General features: G+C 42.4%; 1 protein-coding gene across 2 annotated transcripts in view; it reads right to left on the reverse strand.

Moving 5' to 3' along the window:
• SNRNP200 (small nuclear ribonucleoprotein U5 subunit 200) overlaps positions 1–24,428 on the reverse strand; it is a 1,344,735-nt gene that overhangs the window by 1,179,331 nt on the left and 140,976 nt on the right. For both annotated transcript variants that reach the window (XM_044084204.1, XM_044084205.1), the window contains 2 exons: positions 14,634–14,733; positions 11,908–12,044 (listed from right to left, as the gene is read on the reverse strand). In XM_044084204.1, coding sequence (XP_043940139.1) covers positions 11,908–12,044; positions 14,634–14,733 — 237 coding nt within the window. The remainder of the gene's footprint in view (positions 1–11,907; positions 12,045–14,633; positions 14,734–24,428) is intronic.

A 24,428-nucleotide genomic window follows, 5' to 3' on the forward strand; every position in this document is an offset into this window, starting at 1 on the left:
GCAATTTAAGGTCCTCATAGCTAGAGTAGCTGAGGTATAAACTTTCTTTCCCCATCTGTCTAGTGCTCTAGAATCCCTTTCAGACGGTACAGGATTTTTAGCAATAGAGGCCTTAACCCCTTTGGGACCCTGGGAAATGGTTTCTGGGTCAGTAACAGGGCTTTTATATAGGAATCTATGTGAGTCAGGGACTCTGTAGTACCTATCTGGTTTGGCTGGTGCAGGAGGTAATGAATCTGGGTTAAGGCTAGATTCTGAATAATCATCACCCACAATGTCTAACACAGGTGGAATAGCAAGGGGTCTGTGCTGGGGTAGTAAGAGAAACTCTCGGAGCCTTTTCTTAGAATCAGAGTAATCCTGGCCTTCCCAGTGGAAATGTTCTCTCATGGTATGCAAAGTTTCCCCAAAAGAGTAGTCTTCTGGGGGAGATGCTGAAGGAATAGACTCTTCAGCATTAGAGTCTTCATAAGGGGGAAAAGTGTACTCCTGTTCCTCAGAAGAATCTGAGGCAATGGAAACCTGGTCAGAGGAAGCGTAGTCCTCCTCCTGTCTAGGCCTTTTGTCAGGTGGGGGATGGGAATCCCTGATTAGGGTAATTAAGTCTTCGGCCATCTTAAGCATCTGTTTCTTAGGCATGGGGCCTTGCACTGGAGACTGCTGTACAGGCTTCGTTACTTTTAATGGAGTTTTCAGTTTTGCAAAGGATTTAATAGCAAGTGTAGTCGGTTTGAAGACACCTTCAGCAACTGACTGCCTTTCAACTGCACCGGAATCCCCTTCAGCCATGGAGTCGGAAGGGCCTAAAGATAAAGGCTCTGGAGGCCCTGCAATTTCCACTTGGGTGTCGGATGCAGGCTGGGGTTCTAAATTAGCGGTTGTCAGGGGCTGTGTAGTCGCCTCACTGAAAACCGGAGAACCGGCGACTGGCCTAGCAGAGGCCTCGGTGTCTGGTTTGAGTCTCGGCTGTCTGTCCTTTTCTTTGTGCTTTTTATGCATCCCGGTCGTCGGTTGCTCCGACGGTATGGTACAATTAAATTTCCTACCACAATAATGTCGGGCAAAATCAAACCGACGTTTAATAGCTTGTTTGTTAAACCTAGCACAAAACCGACAACCTGTGACGTCGGGGTCTGGGCCAAGGCAAGGGATACAATAAGAATGAAAATCCTTATGAGGTATTTGCTTCCCACAAGAAATGCAATTAACTTTTTCTGACATCGGACTGAGGCAAGAAAAGGTTGCCCAATGGGGTACTTGGCTTTATTGAAGACTTCGGTCTGAAATTCGATTTGAAAATCTCAGGAGTCGGCCAACCGGCACTTGCGAACTGCTTCTGCTTCGGGCACCACGCGGCAAGAAAGACTGAAGAAAATGGCGTCGGCTGCCTCTTTTATACCCCTGTCGTGCTGACATCAGGAAAGAAGCGACAGCAACCGACGCCAGATCAAGACTTTGGAACTTGGGCAGACTGCGGGACCGCCTGATGGCAGATAACCCAAGTGTGATGACTGCAGCAGTGTAACACGATGAACATTGTTGACATCTGTGCAGTAACTGAAACCTGGTTCAAGGCTCCAGACAGCACTCCAGCACTACCGGGCTACAACTCATACCACACATTTCGGCCACAGAACACGGACTGAAACACAAAAGCAGGGGTTGTGTATCCATATTCATTAAGGATACCTACACCTCCAGGTTAGTGGCGCAGCATACCTCTGAGATCATCCATGTGCAACTAACATCGGGCAAATCTGCAATGCAAATTGTGGCCTGCTACAGATCACCCTCCATGACCCAGGACCACCACTCTGCCTTTCTGGAAACAATGGAAAACATGAAGGTCCTACCGAACACCCTGATATTGGGTGATTTCAATTACCCTACCATTAACTGGGAAAACTACTTGAGTACAAACTCCCAGGCTCAGCGCTTTCTGGAATTTATCAACTCAAATGCCCTGGATCAGCTGGTAAACTCCCCTACCAGAGATGAAAAAGTACAGTTTTGTACCTACCATAAATGTAGATGTTCGAGGATCCACATTGCTGCAGTCCTAACTATTGGGTAGTCCGCTGTCCCAGTCGGCCCGAATACCAAAGTATATGGCTGACGTCGGTCAAGGTGCATTAGACTGACGTCAGTACGTCAGGGTACTAATGCGCATGACCGACGTCATATCCTCAGTCTTTTCTTGCCCCAGATGTCAGAAGACCCTAAAAAGACAAGGCCAAAACCAAAAACTCCAAACATTCCTGCACCAAAAATATGTACAATATATACAAAATTACCAGAGTATAACCTCACCTACACAACCACCCCTAAACACAGAGGGAAGGAGGGAGGGTAAATTGGACTGCAGCAATGTGGATCCTCGAACATCTACATTTATGGTAGGTACAAAACTGTACTATGTTCTTCATTCCACATTGCTGCAGTCCTAACTATTGGGTAGAATCCCAAAGCAGAGGTAAGGGAGGCTGGCAAATCATAAGGAAGCAGGAGCTGACAACATGCCTTGCAAAATAGCTGTGGCAAAACCAGCCCTAGATTTAGAGTAGAGAGGAAGGTGATAATGCTTAGAGAAAGTATGCACTGAACTCCAAGTAGCTGCCTCCAAAATATCCTTAGTTGCCACCCCTTAGAAATGCTGTTGAAGTGGCAGTAGCCCTAGTGGAATGAGGCCTAATTCCAGCTGGAATCTCCTTGCCATGATGGGAATAACAAAATGCAATGCAAAACCCAATCCACTTAGAAATAGTTTGTTTTGACACAGGCTTGCCCTGAGAACTCAAAGCAAAAGAAACAAACAACTGCTGAGACTGCCTAAAATCCTTAGTCCTGCTTAAATAATAACGCAATTGCCTGTGTACATCTAAAGTGTGCAAAATCTTTTCCCCTTTATTTTGGGGATCTGCATAAAAAGTAGGCAAATGAATAGTTTGGTTTAAAGCCACACTAGAAACCACCTTAGGCATAAAGGAAGGATTAGTACGTAATGATACCCTATCCTTATGAAAAATCAAAAAAGGCTCTACCGCCATAAGGGCCTGCAATTCAGAAACCCTTCTTGCAGAAGTAATGGCCAACAAAAAAGCAGTATTTCAATTCAGCAGTAGCCGCAGGCTCAAAAGGTTGTAGAGTAAGTTTCTCCAACACAAAATTGAGATCCCAAGCAGGAGTAGGAGCTCTACGTGGGGGTCTTATATTTTTTGCCCCTCTAAGAAATTGCTTGAACAAAGGATGCGAAAACAATGGTGGGTCACAATCATAGTGAGCTGAAATTGCTGCAGCATGAATCTTAATGGAAGAGAAAGACAAACCTTTGTCCAATAACTCAGTAAGATATTGAAGAGCCACACTCAAATTAGGCTCAGAAATCTCCAAATTGTTTGCTGCACTCCAAAATAAAAATCTCTTCCATTTTTCTGCGTACACTTTCCTTGTACTAGGTCTTCTGGCTTCCATAATCACATTTAAAACTTGTTGAGGAAGTTGAGACCTGCTGTGTTTCAAAACAGAATATGCCAGGCTGTTAGATGAAGAGAGTGAAGCTTGACATTGAGCAGGTGACCGTCCCTCTGAGACAACAGGTGTGGAATCAAAGGTAAAGGCCATGGAGGCTTCCTTACCAGACTCCTCAGTAATGGGTACCAGTGTTGCCGAGGCCAATCTGGAGCTATTAAAATCATCCTTGGCTTGTCTTGTCTGACCTTTAGGAGCACCTTTGGGAGAAGAGGCAGAGGTGGAAAGGCATACACATGAAGATTTTCCAACTGAAAGAAAGAGCATCCACTTTCCAAGCTGTGTGATGAAACCTCTTTGTGCAAAACTTTGGCAGCTGGTGGTTTAGTGGAGAAGCGAACAGATCTATGTCTGGAGTTCCCCATGACACTGTCAATTTTGAAATACATGAAGATCCAGTTTCCACTCGTGGGGATCCATGATTTGTCTGCTTAACACATCTGCTAAGGAGTTCTGTGCTCGGCAGAAACCTTGCCTGAAGAGTTAGTTGCAAGCTGAGCGCAGTCTCCCATAAAATCACTGCTTGCCTGCACAGGGTAAGAATGTGTTCCCCTTGTTTGTTGTTGTACCACATGACAGTTGTGTTGTCTGTTAGAATCAACACCTGCCCTGGAAGAAGTAACTCCTTGAAAGCCATTAATGCAAACTGGACTGCTAACATCTCTTTCATGTTGATATGTAGATGCTGTAGTCTGGCAGGCCACTTGTCTTGTATCCACTTTCCATTTAGATGAGCTCTCCAAGCAATGTCTGAGGCATCTGTCGTTAGAATCTGACTCGCCTCTGTCCGGGTCACAGAGAATCCCTTGTTTAGGTGACATTCCTGAGCCCACAACAAAAATTCCTTTTGAATGCAAGGTATTATTTGAATGACACTGTCCAAATCCTGGCAGTGCTGTGTCCATACATTTTTGAGATACCATTGCAGCTTCCTCATATGCAGTTTGGCATTGGGAAGCACCAGAATACAAGATGCCATGAACCCTAAGGCTCGAAGGACTGTCCTTGCAGTCAGTCCGGACTGAAGAGATAGTTGATGGAAGTAACTGGAAAGATTCTTTTGTTTGTCCGGGGTTAAAAAGGCCATCTGGGCTGCTGTATTCAGTCTCACACCCAGAAAGCACATGTCTTGAGATGGTACTAGACTGGACTTTATTTCGTTCACAGAATACCCTAGACATCTTAGCACTGCTTTCACATATTCCAAATGCTGTAAAAGGTCTTCCTTTTCTTGAGCCAGAATCAGGCAGTCGTCCAAGTAAGGATAGATTTGAATTCCTTTTAGCCTGAAGTAAGCTATCACTGGAGCCAGAACCTTTGTGAATACTCTGGGCGCAGTAGATAAGCCAAAGGGCAATGCAGAGAACTGATAATGAGAATTTCCAGCTATAAATCAGATACCTTCTGCAACTTAGTCTGATAGGCACATGAAGGTAAGCTTCCTTGAGATCTAAAGTTACCATCCAGTGATCTTGCCCAGCAGAGGAAGCTGTTGCTAAGTGTCAACATTTTGAACTTGGGAATGTCCAGATAAGTGTTGAGGATAGATAAATCCAGAATTGGTCTCCACGTGTCCTTTCAGGGAACTAGAAACAGGCGAGAATAAAATCCTAGTCCAGCATGTGAAACTGACAATTCAAGGCCCTCATGGCTAAAGTGGAAGAAGTATACACTTTCTTTCCCCATCTATCCAAAGCCCTTGCCTCTTTTTCAGGAGGAACAGGATTTTTAACAACACAAGCCTTCACACCTTTAGCCCCCTGAGAGACAGTTTCGGGTCTGCCAGGACTCTTAAATAGATATTTATGAGCTTCAGGCACCCTATAGTACCTATCCGGTTTAACTGGGGCAGGAGGCAAAGAATCAGGATTCAGGGAAGCCTCTGCAAAAACATCTTCCACCACATTCAGAACAGGAGGTATAGCAAAAGGCCTATGCTGGGTAGTAAAAGAATTCCCTAAGCCTCTTCCTGGAATCAGAGAAATCTTGACCTTCCCATTTAAAATGCTCCCTCATGGAATGCAGAGTCTCTGAAAAAGAAAAGTCCTCAGGATAAGCTGAAGGAGAAGAATCATCCACATCAGAATCTGAATAAGGAGGATACTCCTGTTCTTCAGAAGACTCTGAGGCCTGGAAACCTGCTCAGAGGAAACTTAGTCCTCCCACCTGTCTAGGCCTCTTATCAGGTGGGCATAGAACCTCTAATCATAGTAATCAAATCCTCTGCCATCTTAAGCATATGTTTCTTAGGCAAAGGGCCTTGCACTGAGACTGCTGTACAGGCTAAACTTGGCCTTGTGGAAGACACCTTGGAAACAGCAAGGGAGACCTTTAATCAGCCATGGAGTCAGAAGGGCCTAAAGATAAAGCCCTGGAGGCCCTGCAATTTCCACTTGAGTCTCGGATGCAGGCTGCTAAATTAGCGGTTGTCAGGCTGTCTCGCCCACTGAAAACCGGCGGCCTCGGTGTCTGGTTTGAGTCTCGGCTTTCTGTCCTTTGTCTTTGTGCTTTTATGTATCCCGGCGTCGGAGCATCCCACGGCATTTTATAATTACATTTCCTCCCAAAATAATGTCGGGCACAGTCTAACCTTCTCTTAATAGGTTTGTTAAATCTAGCACAAAACCGACAACCTGTGACGCCGGGGTCTGGGCCTAAACAAGGTATACACAAAGAATGGTAATACCTATGAGGTAAGTGTTTCACACAAGAAATAGAGTTATTCATTTTTTGTGACATCGGGTTAAATACTGAGGCAAGAAAAGGTTGCCCAACGGGGTACTTAGCTTTATTGATTCGGTCTGAAACTCTGACTTCAGAAACTTTCAGAACGCCAACCTGCACTCGCGAAACTGCTTCTGCATCGGACCACGGCAAGAAAGACTGAGGATATGGCGTCGGTCATGCCTCTTTTATACCCTGACGTACTGACATCAGTCTAATGCGACGCAACCGACGCCAGATCAATACTTTGGAACTTGGGCCGACTGGGACAGCGGACTACCCAATAGTTAGGACTGCAGCAATGTGGAATGAAGAACATCATATTGTACCTGGTCATCACCAACATGGGTGACAGGTGTTCCGCACCGGAGGTCAACCTGTCACTGGTTAGATCAGACCATAAACTAATCACTCTGGATATCCACACCCCACCACCCCCAACCAAAGAAACCACAGTGAAAAACTTTTCTAAAGCAAACTTCACCTTACTTAAGACAGAGGTGGTAAGTTTCACAGTCCCCACGCTAAAGGATAACGCTGCCCAAGATGCAGAATCCCTTACAAATGCACTCTATGAGCACCTACAAGGATGCATGGATCATGCCATCCCTAGCAAAACCAAGACTCACTCCCCTAAGAGAAGGAAACCAGTCTGGTGGACCCCTGCCATAAACAGGTTATACAATAAAAAGAGGAAACTAGTTCAGAAAAAAAGCAAATCCCAAAAAGGAAAGACATCCTTGATCAGTATCAGTAAGAAACTAAGGTCCCTCATAAAATCATCCAAGGCTAACTTCGAAAGAAAAATAGCCAAGGATTCGGAAGATAACCACAAAGCCTTCTTTAGCTATGTCAAGAATCTAAGTGGCAACTCACAGATATGCTCTGAGCTAGTGCAAAAGAGCACAAAATATACTGAACCTACTGATAATGCCAACATCCTGGCAGATAGATTCAGTGCAAACTTCACCCCCCTCTCACCTCCAAAAGGGCTCACAACAATACCGGAAAAGTGTAGTGTCCTGGAAATCACAGACTCGCAGGTGAAAACAGCCCTTTCAAAAGCCAGAAAAACAGTGTCAGTGGGGCCAGATGGTGTCCCAGGATGTATCTTGACGAACTACAGAACAAACTAACCCCCCACCTAAACACGCTGTTCAACCTCAACCTCTCCACAGGCTATGTGCCCATAGAAAGGCACACAGCAACGGTTATTCCACTCCACAAAGGAGGGGCCACAACTGACCCTGGTAACTATCGCCCCATAAGCCTGACTAGCCTGGTCTGCAAGGCTATGGAGCGCATCATCATGGAACTCATTAACAAAGACATTCGGAACGTCCAAACACTTGACCCGACCCAGTTCAGCTTTGTTAAGGGCAGATCATATCTACTAAACCTGGTTGACTTCTTTGAGACTGTCACCAAGGCCATAGACAAGGGAAAGGTGGTTCACACAGCCGACCATGACCTAGCCAAGGTGTTAGACACCATTCCTCACTCAGGTATTATAGAAAAACTCACCAGCCTGAACATAAACCCCTACATCACAAAATGAGTTGCCAACTGGCTTACAGACAGAACTCACGCAGTAAGAATAGCAGGCTCCAGGTCCGACTCTAAACCAGTCACAAGTGGAGTCTTGGGACCCCTACTGTTTGGCATATACTTCTCAGAGGTACAGGCAAACACAGGAGGACTATGGCTAATCAAGTTCGCCAATGACTGCAAACTGGGAGCCATAACTGACTCTCCGGCTGACACGGACATCCTCCAAAAAGGTCTTACTGAGATGGACACAGTGTCAAAGTCATGGCCTCAAGCTAAATGCCAAAAAATGCATAGTCATCCCATTTTGTAAAAACAAAACAACCACGAACTACCACATACGTGGCAGCCCCCTTAATACAGAAGCGGTAATAATTAATACAGACGAGGTAATAAGAGATCTGGGGACCTAGGTAGATAGTAATCTCTCCTCTGACAATCATATTGCCAAAGTAGTTATGAAATCCTTCTATGTGGCCCATGTAATTACTAAAGGGTTCGCATCTAGAAATAAAGAGGTTATAGTGCCCCCTCTACTCGTCACTCATCAGACCCATCATAGAGTACAATGCCCCATTTGGGATGTACCTCACAAGACACTTCAAACAGCTGGAAAGACCACAAAAGTACCTCTCCAAGAGGATTACTGGCCTCAAACATATGTCCTATGCAGACCAACTGAAAAAAACTCCGGCTGTACTCTGTGGCATATCTCTTACTCAGAGGTGATCTCTGCCTGACTTACAAAGCCATGTCCAACTCAAAACTGATGGACATGCTCCACCTAAAAAAATCCAAGTCACTGCGAGCTACACGCTCTAGTGAGCTAAACCTCGCCACAACAATAAATAGAACATGCTGGAGGGATAGATTCCTGTCACAGAGACTCCCCATGCTTTGGAACAAAATTCCTATCTACATTAGGCAGTGCCCCTCACTAACACTCAAGAGAAACCTTGACGAGTAGATGAGCAGCCGTCACACACTGGCTAGGCTTATAAATGCCCTCAGGCAGATAGCCTAGTACCTACCTATGAACCTATAGAGCCCTAGTTTTTGCAGGCCTCCTCTACCGTGAGGGCAGCATCTTCCATTATTACTACTCCCGCCTCTACCTCTAGGGGAAAATCTCCTTTGCGTGTCCTGGTAAGAACTCAGATGTTTTGAACCACATCTTCTGGCTTCCTCTCTGACCTTTAGAGTAGGGTTCTCTGGGTGAGTGGAAAAACATATGCCCATGGCAGACAGTCTTAACCTTCCTTCTCACACCTAAAAAGGGTATCTTTAACTTCTGGTCCAAAAAAAGAACCATCAAATGGGGTGCTGACAAAGGAAAACACTTAAAGGGCACTGCAAAGTCACATAGGTGCATCTAGGCAGGTCGCCTCAGAGATGCCAGAATCAGCCGCCATACTCGTCCTTCCAGTTGTATGTGCAATAAGCCTCATGGAAGAGTTAGCTATAGTGTGTAGGGTCGCTATGTGAGAAGCTACCTTTTGTCATACTCCCTCAGCTACTTCTTCTTCCAGGGTATCTGATAACCATGGCATTTACTGCAACACTCTTAGTCCAAAAGACTTTATCTGATGGAGGTGTAATTATCTTGTTTGGTCTCCGGGGGACAAGCTCGATAGAATCTGGGGTCTCCCACACCCTCCTCGAGATCAAACCTACAAGCTCATCAGTGGGTGGGGTCACCCAGAAGGAAGATGGGCAAGAACCAAAAGCCACCAGGTACACCAACTTCTCCGGAGGACTACTGAACTGCCAGTCACCTCTGTTTCAGTATTTCTAAAATCTCCTCAAAGGATACGTCCTCAAGAGGTGGCTGTGGGGATCCTGCTCCCTCATCGAGGTCGGTGTCTAGAGTGGCAATTTCCTCGGTGGAGTCAAAAACATTTCCTCTTATAAAGTCTCTTCCAAGGAACCTCCTCAATGGGAGATTCTGGGGAGGTATCCGAAGAGACAGGGGCACCCCGCTGTGTATCCTGGTGCTTGAGGTCAAGCTGTCCTAGTGAAGCATCTTGGCTGGAAAAGGTACACAGGGAATCCGGATGGAACTGAGGATCCAAAGGGGAGATACCCTTTTAGTTGCACTGGCAGCTATCACCCTCTCCAAGGCCCCAAAGGCCGACTGCTCCTGAGTGAAAGAGGACTCCGGCCCCAACAAGACATGCTTGCGAGATGAAGCCTCTTCCAACCCTGAAGACAGCTTACCCTGGGTAGAAGCCAGAGCAGAGCTCACCTGTGCAGAATACCCAAGATGCATCGACTGCTCCAACTGTCTGTGAGTTGAACGCTCTTGAGGACTGCAAGGGTCACTACAGTTCCGGAAGCTCTCCGGTTCCAAGAAAACTGAAGAGCTCAGAGCAAGAGGATATTCTCGGATCTGACCTAAAGGGTACCGGGCATATCGTATCCAAGGGCTGCAAAACTTGCTATGAAGTCAAAGGAGGATCCAAAGGGGGAGTAGTAGCAGACTCAAGAAGACCCGGAATCAGGTGGGTCAGGGTCAAGGGTGACTTAGTTGTACCCTATGCCCACAGAATCTTCTACACTGAACGCTCCACGTCATCCTCAGTAAGGCTCTTGGCTGAACGAGAAGAGGAGCCAGATGGGGATTTCAGCCTGAACAAAAAAGTGATGGCTTTCTGAAAGGCATAGGATCATAGGTTGGAGAGTACATGGTTTCAGGAAGAGTCGTAATGGGTGTAAAAGCACTCTTCTTTGAATCAGATACCAATGGATCCAGCCCATTCTTTCCACATGACTCTGGAGCTGAAGATACCAGATCTGGCTTGTCAGCAGCCGGCATCGATGGGGCTTTTTCAGCATGTTTTGAAATTTTGGTCTTCAGCTCCGAGGTATCGGATGGAGACAACGAAGGCCTCTTCTTGCCCTTATCACTAGATTTCACAGAAAGGAAAGAAGTAGGGTTAGACTGAGCAGATTTTGATTTTGAAGTGGGTGGCTTTGCTGGAGAAGCAGAAATGGCCTCTCCAAAAGTTGAGGGAGGGATCCCTTTCAAGAAAAGTTTATTTCTTCCTTCAACCAATGCACGGTGGTTGAAAGAGTGGCAAATGGTGCAGTTCGCTTGCAAGTGGAGAGTCCCTAAACAATACATGCACAAGGAGTGTGACTCGCTGAACGGGATTTTATGTCCACATTTGGTCACATTTTAAAGCCAGCAGGCTTGTCATGTTAGTCTAACATAATGACGGGAAGGCAAACACCAGAAAAAAAGGAAAGGAGTAGAAGAAAAATTTTTTTTTTTAAATAGACAAAATAAAAGGTGGGTTAAAACTACTAACGATAGTAGTTAAAGTTAACCAAAAAGGTAAAGGAATGAAGGAAAATACCATAGTAAAAAACGATTACTGTGATAGGTTACTTACCTCTCTCCCCCTAATAAAAAGCAATTACTAACAGAAGGTGAAAATTTAGCACAAAGGGAGAAAGCAGGTTAAAAATGAAAAACTGAAATGCTAGAAATTATAAGAAATAAAAAACAAAAATTAAAATAATATGACCTGATGATCCAAGAGCTCTAAGGAAGGACCACGTCTTTCATGAAGCGGCAAATAAGATCTGGGAAAACAAGGAAAGATGCATTGTGGTAAGGGGAGTTGTCCAAGAGCTTCTTTGGTTTACATGAGCTTAGCAATGGCGGAGTCACGTCAGATGATCGGATCCGTAACCCATTTGTGAGGATATAAAAAAAAAAGTAACAATATCAGATCATACATTTTCAGCAGGACCCAGTTTAGCAAACTGCTAACACATCACACTAACTGCACATCAAGCTGCCGCTGCAGTGCAGAGATGGTGCCAGTTAATTGTCAAGGGGTTAGAACATATAAAAAGTTGTACATCCCACATGAGAAGCAAGCATGACAAGTAATGAGTCAATGACATACAACTACCAGCAATAATATCACCATAGCATAGTTAAACAAGTAATGCATCATTCATGTCTGCTTTTCAAAATCATCCATGGTACAAATAGTTCTCAAGATACCTGCCAATATCAATTACATGCAAAACAGTGAATCCAGCATGGACAGATGTATGCTCTAACATATGCCCAAAGCAAAACTGGACTCTTACCCGGATAATATCTTCTTTTTCAGTCTCCTGCAGCTGGTACAGAACCCGTGACAGCTCAGGGTCAGAATTCATTTTACTCATAATCCTCTCTTTCTCTGCCCCACTTTGTGCACTGGCAAGCAAGGTGCAATACAGAACTGAGAAAGACCAGAAACACAGCATTACCAATGGAACTTGCATCAAAACAAACTACACAGAGGTTTCTATATTCAGAAAAAATACAAATTATGTGAAAAGCATTTAACAAGCTAGGCTTCACATTCCAATAGATTTTGGTATGTATTTTAATTTCATGCTTCAGTTATCCATTAAACACCCCAGCAAACCATATCACAGCTGTGAAATTCTGCTACCCAAGAATTTAACCCTAAAACTTTCTCTGCGTGGTAACAAAGGGAAAAAAAAAAGAATACAAAAAGGAAATGGTATAACACATTTAAAAACAAATACAACAGACAGATTATTGCAAAAAAAGTTATTGTTTACACAGTTCTATGCAGACACAAAGAAGCTCTCTGACTTATGAAACAAGTCCTAAGGGTGATGGGTGATAACTAAAAAAACTCCAACATACAATACTTAAGGGGGTAGAACTCAGGATCCTAGAGCTACCACTGACCAAACAAGCAAGACAATACAACAACTAAAATTAAAAGTCCACTTAGGAGTAGCCTGCCTAAATGCAATGGAAAGTCTTTAGGGAAAATGAAGGCACAAGCGAGTTACCTGGACCAACAGCAAAATTAACATCTAGAAAAGGCATTAGCCACAAAGCTTAAAAAGGGTACAAAGTAAACAAACCTAAGCAAGTAAACCTCAGGGTCATGAAAAGTATTATGAACAAACATCTAAATTAATCAAAGGGTCTCAGAATGACATTCAAGACAGAAATATATATGAGAACATGGACACAATTAGATTGCACATTTGGTCTCAAGTTGCAAAAAGAGCAGCCTATCAAAAGTACTAAGATATACACATACCAATCAAAAATACCCTTAATGCCAAGGAACTGGCAACATACAAAGGAGGAAGTGATGCGAACAAGACACAAAATGGAACAAGCAAAGGGACATTCCCACTAGGATTTAGTTTAATAACTCTAAAGGATTAAAACACTAGAAACAAAAGGAAGGTAGATATATTGTACACAGGAACACTGCAAAATTAAAGTATAACTTACAAATTGTTGATTTTTTTTTTCTGTCAGGGTTTAGTAGCATAACTGAAGCAAAGAGGGGGAAAAGTGGCAAGTAGACAGCCATATGCCACAACTGATAAAAGATTTTCATAGAAGCAAGAACAGTAGAAGCAACACCTACAGATTACCAAGTAGACTTTATAAAATAGTGCACAACAAATCAAGGGTATAGCATTAGGGAAGAATGGGGGATGAAAATAAAAAAGATTAAAAAAAAAAAAACAATTCAACCCAAACCCCTCTCCAAGATTACTCACCACTCAAAACTGCAATATAGTTCAACTCTTATTTTATAGATAGCTTACCATCTCTAACCAAGGATTCCTCAACATCTAATCTCAACCCTGCCCATTAGCCACCAATCACCACATCCACTTTCACCTTCAAACCTGTGCCCACATCCTATATAAAACTACTCTTGAACAAACCGTGCACTTCTTCAGTTGATGACCTTCCAAGTGAGTACCTAAACAGCAGCTAATAGCATTGCCTATCCTGTTTCAATCTTTATAAATAGGTAAAGCCAGGAATTCCACGTTCCCCTCTCTCTTTAAAAAGTCCCACATTATCCCTCTACACAAGAGGAAATTCAGCAGACATTAATAATTCAAAAACAATTGCTAGACTATATCCTGCTGGGAAAAAAATCCTATCCCCTACACAATATGGCTTTTATCTTTCTCACAGTACTAGCCCTGCCCTTCTAACTTATATAGATAATGTCAATAAAGCTACACATAATGGCTAACTAGTCTCTTCCTTATTTCTAAACTTGTCTAAAGCCTTCAACAGTTTGGCACAGCAAACTTCTACTTCAAAATGTCCTCTCCAGGTCTCTCTCAGCCCACCCTTCTGTAGTTCAAAAGCAACCTGTCCAGTAGGTCTCATTCAATGGCACTCCACACTCCATCCTTCCCTCCCACTGACCACCGGTGTACCACAAGGTTCCATCCCTGGTCCCCTCCTGTTCAACATTCCACAATTATTTGCACATCTGACAACAAGGTACACCTCCAAAAAAGTTACTCAGGAAGCTTTAGCAGCCACTGAAATATGGCTTCTTAACTCCCAACTCATGCTCAACCTAAAAAAGACCAAACTACTACTCCCCCCCCCCCAAATCCCTCGCATGTAAAAAAAAAAAAAAAAAAAAAAAAAAATTAAAGCCCTCTCTCTTGATAATACAAATACTGAAGTCACTTCTCATAACAAACTACTGGAGGTAATAGTGGATGATAAGCTTACATCTGACCTGCATATACAAAACTGCACAAGAAAAACTCAACAAAAACTATGGATGACTTACATAGCCAAAAACTCTCTCACTGACGAAACTAAAACTACACTTGCTACTACTTATCTCCTCCCCAAACTTCTTTATGGCGCTCCCATCCTTACTAACCTCCAAGCATATTATTATTGTATCACACGTGGATTATACAGTTTGTATGATTTTTTTTTTTTTTTTTAATATTAATAAAACTTTTCCACCTATAAAAAAAATCATGGATGATTTCTAACTTACTCATCATTCTGTGTTGACGTAACACACGGATAAAATCAAAGGTATTAAATCCAAGCAGGAGGACAAGCTGGTTCTCACACTCTCTATCATCGCCAGCAGTCTAAAGAAGAAGAAAAAAAAAAGAGAGACAGGGAATGGCACTGACACTCATATGATTGTAAACTAAAACCAGTCCTGCACTAATTCAATTACAGAACAAACTATTTTTAAACTAAAATGTGACACAAAAACATGGTTGCAAACACATTACTCACATTGGGAAGAAAGACAAATACCACTGGAAAAATATGCTCTAGTTCTAGAAGGAAGGCAGAAACTTGCTTTGTTAGGCTCAGAGATGTATGCTGTTGCCAAGTGATCTTAAAAAACTGAATTGAAGCAGGAGGATTCAATGTGTCTAATACTGCACTGCAATCATCAGTTATAAGTGTAGTATACAGGTTAACTGGTACAGTTAATTACACAAAGCGTACATGTCAACAAGTACTGTATATGCATATCAATTATATACATGCACAGGTTACACAAGCTGCATAAGTTTGTGTGAGTATGAAAATCCGAAAGGGGCACTTTCATGCCAGTCATAACTGCTCTAAACTACTTCTATGGCATGGCTCCATGTTCTGTTACTCACCAACCTAAACAAAAGCAGAGAGATCAGAGCAGAACAGAGGACAAAACTGACTGCACCAAAAACACAATGTTTCCCCAAAGCCACTACTTCTAGAAATCACAAGGGGGAAAAATATTAACCCTGCATTTTAATCAGACATTTCAGAGATCATCAATGTAAACAAGCTCACAATGATCTAACAAAATACTCCATTCCCACATACCACCAACGAAAAACTAGCTCCAAACAATTCAAACTGCTTTTAAATGTCTTTTTACAATAAACTGGGCAAAAGAAACCAATCTGATTACTGTGCAGGGTATGAAGTATTATTCTTGTCATAACTAGTTATTAGGCAAAGGCAAGTTTTTAAAGTATAAGCAAAGCACAGAAAGCATGGCAATTCATGCTTGTAATACATATTGCATACACAGCTTACACCACAGCCAAAGTAGTCAAGGCATGATTTACATCCACAGTAGACCAAGGGAACTATGTCCTAGAATTCATGACAGTTGTAAACTAACCTGGGATTTATCCTGCAATTTCTTTCAGAGTTGGATAAAAAGTCTGCTATGCAAAGCCACTCAAATCCATAAACAGATACACTGATCTCTGTGTTATCAGCAGAAGTTAAGGGTATCACCTTTTCCCAAAACAAGGTCAAAGGCCCTATTGGTAACACTGATCTCATTAACAGCGGGTGTTGTCTCAGATGTAGATTTACGCTAAATGAACCTCACATAACTCCAATAAAGGAAGCAAGATGACATTACTTTTGCTTTTATCTCCCCATTCTCATAAGAAATACCAGTGCTGCTACAGATTTCTGATACTTGCCCAATACACGATAAACACAGAAATAATGCAATACCTTTTACTGGACCAACACAGGTTTTGCAAACAGTCAAGCTTTTGAGCTAGCATGAGCCCTTAATCAGGAGTAAAGTTACTGATGTTAGACACGGTGCTTAAATATCTACTTCTGCCTTGAATGGGAAGTACATAATTTATTTCCAGTTTGTTAAAAAACATAAAAAATGCTGGTGTGGAAAAGAAAATTGCAGATCAGATGTTTCATACGACTACACCTCAGAGAGAGAATGTGTGTGCAAGTGTACTTCTGAAACTATAAAGGATCAACCAAGTCATGCTCTGCTTTAAAAATCAAAGTCTGGCATGTTACATTTAGAATCCGTGCTCATTATCAGACAAGGTACAGTACAGTTGTGTAAGCTGAACTTAGCAGAACAGCAGACATTTGAATGATCACTGCTGCAATTAGCCTTGGCTAAATGGGTTACATCCTACCAACAACAATATAACATCTGGACAGCTTCAAAAGATTCAGGGCACTTCCCACACACCCAAGATGTCAAGCAACCAAAGGTGAACTTACTAAAAGACAAGTTTAGGGGCAAAGCCCTTCAGAGCCTTCGTGTCAGCAGACAAAGGGAAGCTGAACCCTGAAAGGACAAGGCTAGGAATAACAAAAATAAATAAATGAATAAATAAAAGTCCTCACCTTGGCTTTAAAAAAAAAAGGGGGGGGTTTAGGGAGGGGTCGGCTACTGCAGCAGTGATCATATGAACATCTACTGTTAAGGCAAGTTCAACATACACAACTATACTATAACTCTTCATATGCTGCAGTAGACTTAGCTATATGGCTAGATTACCATAGATAACTATATTTGGGAGGTGGAAGGGGGAGGGCCCAGTAGTTCCTACTAGGTCCGAGCAAACCATGATCCAGCCCTAGAGAAGGAATCCAGCTTATAATGCTTTGTTAAAGTATGTACAGAGGACCAAGTAGCAGTTTCTAGAATACTTCTAGAATCCAACATTTCCACAAAGCCATAGAAGCCAAGGTCCTTGTAGAATGGGCCTTGACCCTGCCAGGAATAGATGTGTCGTGATGAGTATAGCAAAAGGCAATACCCTTAAGACAAGCATTTGGAAATGGTCTGTTGCGACACCAGTCGTCCCTTCTTTTTACCTCAATAAACTAACAATTGATCCGATGATCTGAAAATTTAATTCTGTAAAGTTAGTACCACAGTTATCTGTGGACATCCAAGGTATGGAATAACCTTTTTTCCTCATTTTTAGGTTCAGGAAATAAAATGGAGAATGGATAGTTTAACTTAAAGTAACCTAGGAAACCACTTTAGGCTTAACAGAAGGATTAGTTCTCAAAGAAACTCTTCTTGTGGAAAATGAGGTAGGATTGACCCCATAAAATAGCTTGCAAGTCTGATACCCTTCTTGCAGGGGTCACAGCAATCAAAAAATTGTTTTCCCCTGTTAAGATCCTCAAGTCAGGCAGATTAGCTGGTTCAAATGGAGCAAGTGCTAGTTTCTAACACAAAATTAAGATCCCAAGGCGGATCTACCAGTTTACTTGGAGGCCTCTTATGCAAAACCCCTTTCAAGAACATTTTGACATGTGACTGCCTTGAAATAGGATGATCCATGGGCAGACATACTCAAATGGCCGATAAATTATTTCTGACAAAGAAACAAGAAAGGCCATAGGACAGTAAGTCACACAAACACTATAAAACTAGAGATCAACTTAGCCCTGAATGGATGCTGTTTACGTTGTTGGCACCAACTAGAAAACCTTTAACCTTTTCCATTTACTAATATATGATTTTCTAGTAGCAGGCTTTCTTGCCTCCATTAGTACCTGTGGCACATATTCAGAAAGCAGGCCCCTAAAAGGAATTACGACCTTATCATCCAGGCAGTCAACTGAAGATGATTGATCTCACAGTGTATCAAATACCCCTGTTCTTGTGTGAATAGATTCATTCTGTGAGGAAGCTTGTAGTAATTGCTCCTGGTCATTTCCAAAAGAAGAACCACCATGGTTGCCTGTGCCAGAAGGTAGTCACCACAATGCTCTTGGGGGATTCTTTCTGAATCTTCAAAGTACCCTGGATATTAGTGGAAAAGGTATAAAGGAACATTCCTGTCTAAAGAATAGAAAAGACATCGGTCTTCCAGGCCTTCCTGCATGAAGTCCTGGAAAATAATTTTGCCAGTTGATTGGTCAGAGAGAAGGCAAACTCCCCACTTGGAAGAACCCCAGATCTAGTTTCCAGTTGTGAAGGTCTGCCCTGGTCCTGCTCAGTTTATCTATCCCACAATTTTGCTCTGACAGAACGCAGGATGCCTGCAGAGTGAGAGAGTGCTGTAAAGTTATAACCCAAGCTAACATGGTTAGTTTGCAAAGGGGGTATGACCTGGTTCACCCTTTTGCTTGTTGATATACCACATCACTGTGGTATTGTCTGTAACCTCCTGAAGAGGTTCAGAGGACGAAAGATGATTCAGAGAATGGAGTGTCTTGATCAGGGCAAGCATCTCCTTGACATTTATGTGCTTGTGTCTGTCCTTGGAGTCCCACACCCCCTGTACTTTTCTCTCTGCTGAAACTGCTCCTCAACCAAAGTCCAAAGCAGCTGTGGTGTCTGACTGCTTTGGAGAAGGGGGGGAGAAGGGGAGACCTTGATTTAAGGATATCTGCTGTCTCCATCAAGTGATTTCTCTTCTGACAAAACCCAGTACAAGGATCTGAAAAGATAAAGGGTGTTGATGCTGGGACCAAAGAGACTTCAGATACCACTGTATCCTTTCTCAAGTGGAGTTCTTGCCACGGTTACGAGACACAAAATCCTGAGGTGTTCCATCACCATCACAGTGACTAAAATTTGAGTGGAAAAACTTAAAAATAGATCCAAATAAAGATAAATTTTTTCCTGTGGAAGAAAAAACTCCTTGAACTATGAAGTCTAGTTGACATATGAGGAAGACAATCTTGTGTGAGGGAATCCAAAACTTTTGAATGTTCTCTTGGAATTCCAGCCCATGCAAGACATCTCTCACCCAAGAGAGATTCCTGACATTTTAAAAAAGACTCTGCAAAGATAACGGACCCATCTAAACACAGAAAAATGTGGATACCCTGTGGCCTGCAGTGAGTTATAACTGGAGCTAGACACTCTGTGAAAACTCTTAGTGCAGTAGAGAGTCCCAAGGGTAAGGCAAAGAACTGATAATGTGACCCAGACACACAAAACCTTAAGAAATGCCTGGAGTATAGATGAATGGGACTGTGACGAGCATCTTTGAAGTCTAGTGTTACCAGGAAACTTGAAAGAGGAAGAAGAGACAATGGGTTGTGAAGCAACGTCATTCTGAATTTGGGCACCATCACAAACAGATTTAGGAAAGTAAGATCCAAAACTGGTCTCCAAGCATATTCGTGCTTTGGGACTAGGAACATCCTGAATAAAACCCCCTTGCCACCACCTGGAAAGAATGAACTGGTTCCATCACTCCTTGGGACAGTATGTGATGAAGAACATGAGGAAACAAAACAATCTGATCTGCAGGATGAGGAATGACCCTCTGGAAAGGAGGAATTTCTTCTCAGTCATCTGTAACCCTGATGAATGATTTTCAGAACCAATTTGTCTGTAAGAATCTATTGCCAAACAGAAAACTGCAGATTCAGACTTTCTGGAAGAGAAAGAGGTCCAGGGTGGGAGGGGGAGGTCAAAGGTCTCTTGAATAATCATTAAAACTTGAAGTGCCCTTGGTTTAAGGAGGTTTAAGACTACTTTTTGGTACCTCCTTGCCACTTCTTAAATGTGTGTTTACAAGAAATCTGCAGAGACTATACTCTGTTCTTTGTCAAAATTGTATGAGGAGAAAGAATATCTCTCTTGGACAATTTGGAAAAGGAGGGCTGAAAGATCCTGGCGAGTGTCCCTGGATCAGCTTACCCCTTACACATTTTGATCACCTCTGCAGCAGTTGGGCCAAATACTAAATCTCTATCCAAAGAAGAATTTAAAATCTCATTTGTATCCTCATCTGGAAGGTTCTGAGAATGCAGCCAAGCAAACCTCATTAATACCACACCAGTGGCCATAGCCCTAGCTGTAGTATCAGAATCGTATATACACACTGCTAACAATTAAGAAGTGACCTGTGCTATAAAATAAACTTATTCATAGCAGATCTTTCTTCACAAGAAGAAACTGTAGATACAACATTCCTCATACTTTCACAATATGTCAGAATGCATTTTAACATACTTGCCCGACAATTTAAGATTCTGAAATTCAAAGTTGCAGAAATATATACTTTTTTCCCATACCTATCAATTTTCCCATCCTTATTAGAAACAGTAGGACTGGAGTTAAGTGATTAGCAGCAGAAGAGTCAATTAAGCTATCAGCTGCTGAGTCAGGTGTGGGAGTAGCTCATAAAACATTTTATAACACTGAGGAAATTTATACATCCTACCTACCTTTTTAGGGATGGATGGCGGACTACCAGGACAATTGCAGGCAATAAGACACATCATCTAAAGCAGACAGGACAGAAGGAATGGGTGTAGGTTCTAGAAAGTCTCTGTAACAGCCCATAGTATTTTTGAGGGATTGAGAAACCTAAAGTGTTCTCCCACTGAAAACACTGGTACATTCTAGCAATAATCTGCAGGAAAGAGAAGCCCTACAGGGAGAAACAGAAAGAGCTCTCCTCCGAGTCTGAATCAGAAATCTGACGATAAAATCCTAAATCTGTCCCTGCATCTTCCTGTTCAGAGTCAGAATCTTAAATCTCTTCTGGAAAGGGGAATCCCTCTACAAGGATCAACAGCCTGAATCAAACCCTAAGGCATTCCCAGTAAACTACTCCTATCTAAAGAAATTTGAGGAGTAGTAGACACAGGCTCGCTTTTCTGTTTCATTTCGGGAGAAAAAAGGGGTCAACCATGTTACTAATGGCAGCTGCTACTTCCCCAGGGATGGGCACCACATTCCCTGTTCCCTCCTCCAGGAACGACAAGAGTGTTTCTCCCTAGTCTTCTTAGGGGACCCCAAGAGCTGCAGAGGACATGGCTAACCCCGGGTCCATAGTGGCTGTAGGTACTACACCAGAGGGATCCAGGATAAAAGATGAGTGGTCTGAGGTACAGCAAATGGCCACAGCAGTCATCTACCTATGGCAGAGGCAAATCACAAACCTGCTGTGCTGATGAAAGTCACTCGCTTAACTTTTTCTTTTTGTGGCTGGAAGAACAGACCATGGGATTTACAATTTGTTCCATGGTCAAGATGAAAATGTTGCCTCTATCGTGGGGAAATCTAAGTAACAATGTCAGTAAAACCATCAGTCCGCAAAAGTTTTTTTTTTTTTCCTTTGAACAGAAAAACACAACAAAAAGCACTTTCAAACACTATGGCAGTCCCACAAGCTTAAACTTAACAATTTTTCCACAGGAAAAAGGTCTATTATTAGATAGCACTAATTTTAAAATGACAAAACAATGATTGCTCTGTTTAAAAGTATGTTACAGTCTCAAGACAATCCATTAAAACATAACACTCCTAGCTTTACAATTACCTTCCCAAACAGGAAAGTAATAAAACATCAGTAAATATAAGAAAATGGAAGTTTTTTCCCCCCAAAGGGAACCTATCTATCCAGCTAAGGAAATCGGAAGCCAACAGTCAAGTCTCAGAAGCCTCATAGGAGTTTTACTGCTGCCAAACAGTACACTTTGAAGGGCTTTGCACCCAACCTTGTATTTTAGTCAGGTCACCTCAAGTTACTTGAAAGTTGTGGTGCATGGAGGGTGCCCTGAAGCTTTGGAAGCTGGCCGGCTGTTATATCCTTGACAGGATATAACCCATATATTGCTAAGGGTACTGCAGCAGTGATCAATATGAATACCACCACCCAGAGACTGCACTGACATTTAATTAGATAATAAGTGACAATGCAACAGATGTGTAGGGAGATTTTCTAAATCCAGAGAAATAAAAAAAATTATAATTTATTACTCTAAGCAAGCAATCTTTGTTCGATGCACATTTTTGTTAACAGTAAATATGAACTGGTAATAATGTTCAGTTCACAGTGATGAGAAAGACAAACTACCAAGGGAAACCATTTTATGGTTAGAATATATGGATATTGTGTACAGTTACTACACTACACAGGCTATGGAGACAGTGAAGGAAAGAAATTAAAAAAATGTTGTGTCAGTCTAATACCACTGAAGAAGAGCGGAACTGGACAATATTTTGTTATACTCAAAACATGCTGAACATTAAAGCTTTACCAACTATTAGGTTAATGGTTACTAGACTGCTCTGATTAAAACATTGCTTTATATGAAACTAACTTTTTTCTTGTCATGAATTAAACAGGTGCTATAACAGATTGATTCCAGTAATTTTAAAGATAAAGTCCAAAGTTTCTTTTTGTTATAATCATGCCCTCATTTTGTTAAGTGGTCTTTTTATTCTAGAATGTGTACTTTTTAATTTTATTTCAGTGGACCTATATTTAAAGTCTAATAAACTGGTGTTTCTACTTATTGTATGCAGAGCAATTATCCATTTTCTTCCAGGTTCCATCTCATCCAGACCTACCTTCTGATGATGCATCAGAGTGGGTTGGCATGCTTTCTGTAGTCGGCAGCAGATGCCACTACAAAGTAACCAGAATACAGCATAATTATTAAGTCAGACAACTAATCCATAAATTAACACTAATACATATTCAAGTAAAAGGTAACATGGAACAGGATAAAATTCTTGGTAAGGTGCACAGTACAAGTAACACCATAAGAAACTTTCGCTGGAAAAAAAAAAACCTTTTGGAACAATTTGTGCATCTGTGAAAATAAAGCTGCAGCAAAGTGATCGTTCCATAGTTGACAACTGTTTACTGGAGTGTGACAGAAAGTGGGTTATACTGAAGTGTCTAAACACTTTTAAATTTAATTCCACGAAGTAGGACTTTATTTTGTCTTCTGTCCAAACTTCTCAGCTGTCCCTGGTCTTGCTTGATAGGGTTGCCCTGTCCCTTGTAAAGGTTTTGAATTTCTGGTAAATCACTGAGAATTGCAGCCAGTCAATAATGCCAGACAGGTTCATGATTTCTATTGTTCAAAGAATGCATACTGATGCAAAAAGTACAGTTTTGTACCTACCATAAATGTAGAGGTTAGAGGATCTCCATTGCTGCAGTCCTGACAAATGGGTACTCCGCTGCCCACTATCGGCCCGAATACCAAAGGGCTAGAACTGGCGTCGGTCACGGGCGCCAGAGACTGACGTAAGTACTTGTCAGTACAAATGCGCATGACCGACACCATAACCTCAGTCTTTCTTGCCTCAGATGTCAGAATGCACTTTTATAGAAGAGAAGGACAAACCCTTGTCTAGTAACATAGTCAAATATTGCAAAGTACAACTCAAATTAGGCAACGTGACATCAAGGCCTTTAGCTGAACTCCAAAGAAAAAATCTCTTCCATTTATCAGCATAAACTTTCCGAGTACTAGGACGCCTGGCTTCCAAAAGGACATCCAAAACTTGTTGAGGGAGCTGAAGGCCCACATCCTCTAAAACTGAATGCGCCAGGCTGTCAGATGCAGGGAATGCACCCTGACATTGAGAAAATGATTGTTTTCCTGAGACAATAAGTGAGGAATCCGCGGTAATGGCCAAGGTGTCCCGTGAATTAGGCTCCTCAGCAGAGGGTACCAATGTTGACGAGGCCAATCCGGCGCTATAAGGATCATGCAAGGTTTGTCCCTCCTGACTTTCAACAGGACCTGTGGAAGAAGAGGCAGAGGAGGAAAGGCATACACGTGAAGGTTGCTCCAACTGAAGGATAGGGCATCTACTTTCCAGGCTTTCGGATGAAACAGCCTTGTGCAAAACAGAGGCAGTTGGGAATTCAGAGGAGAAGCGAACAGATCTATGTCTGGAGTTCCCCAAGCCATGGTCAACTGACGAAATACCTGAGGATCCAACTTCCATTCGTGAGGATCCACCATCCGTCTGCTCAGAACATCTGCTAACGAATTTTGTGCTCCTGGCAGAAACTGTGCTCGAAGAGTGACGTGCAGATCCAAAGCAGTTTCCCATAACAGCATTGCTTGTCTGCAAAGAGGGTAAGAATGAGTACCCCCCTGCTTGTTGATGTACCACGACAGTTGTGTTGTCTGTTCGAATCAACACCAGTCCCAGTCGGAGTAGATCCTTGAATGCTTTTAAGGCAAATTGAACCGCCAGCATCTCCTTCATATTGATATGCAAGTGAAGCAACTCCGGGGGCCAAAGGTCTTGAATCCATTTTCCTTT

This window comes from Protopterus annectens, chromosome 9.part0 (assembly GCF_019279795.1).
Source record: "Protopterus annectens isolate FY-2018-M chromosome 9.part0, PAN1.0, whole genome shotgun sequence".
NCBI classification, from domain to species: domain Eukaryota; kingdom Metazoa; phylum Chordata; order Ceratodontiformes; family Protopteridae; genus Protopterus; species Protopterus annectens.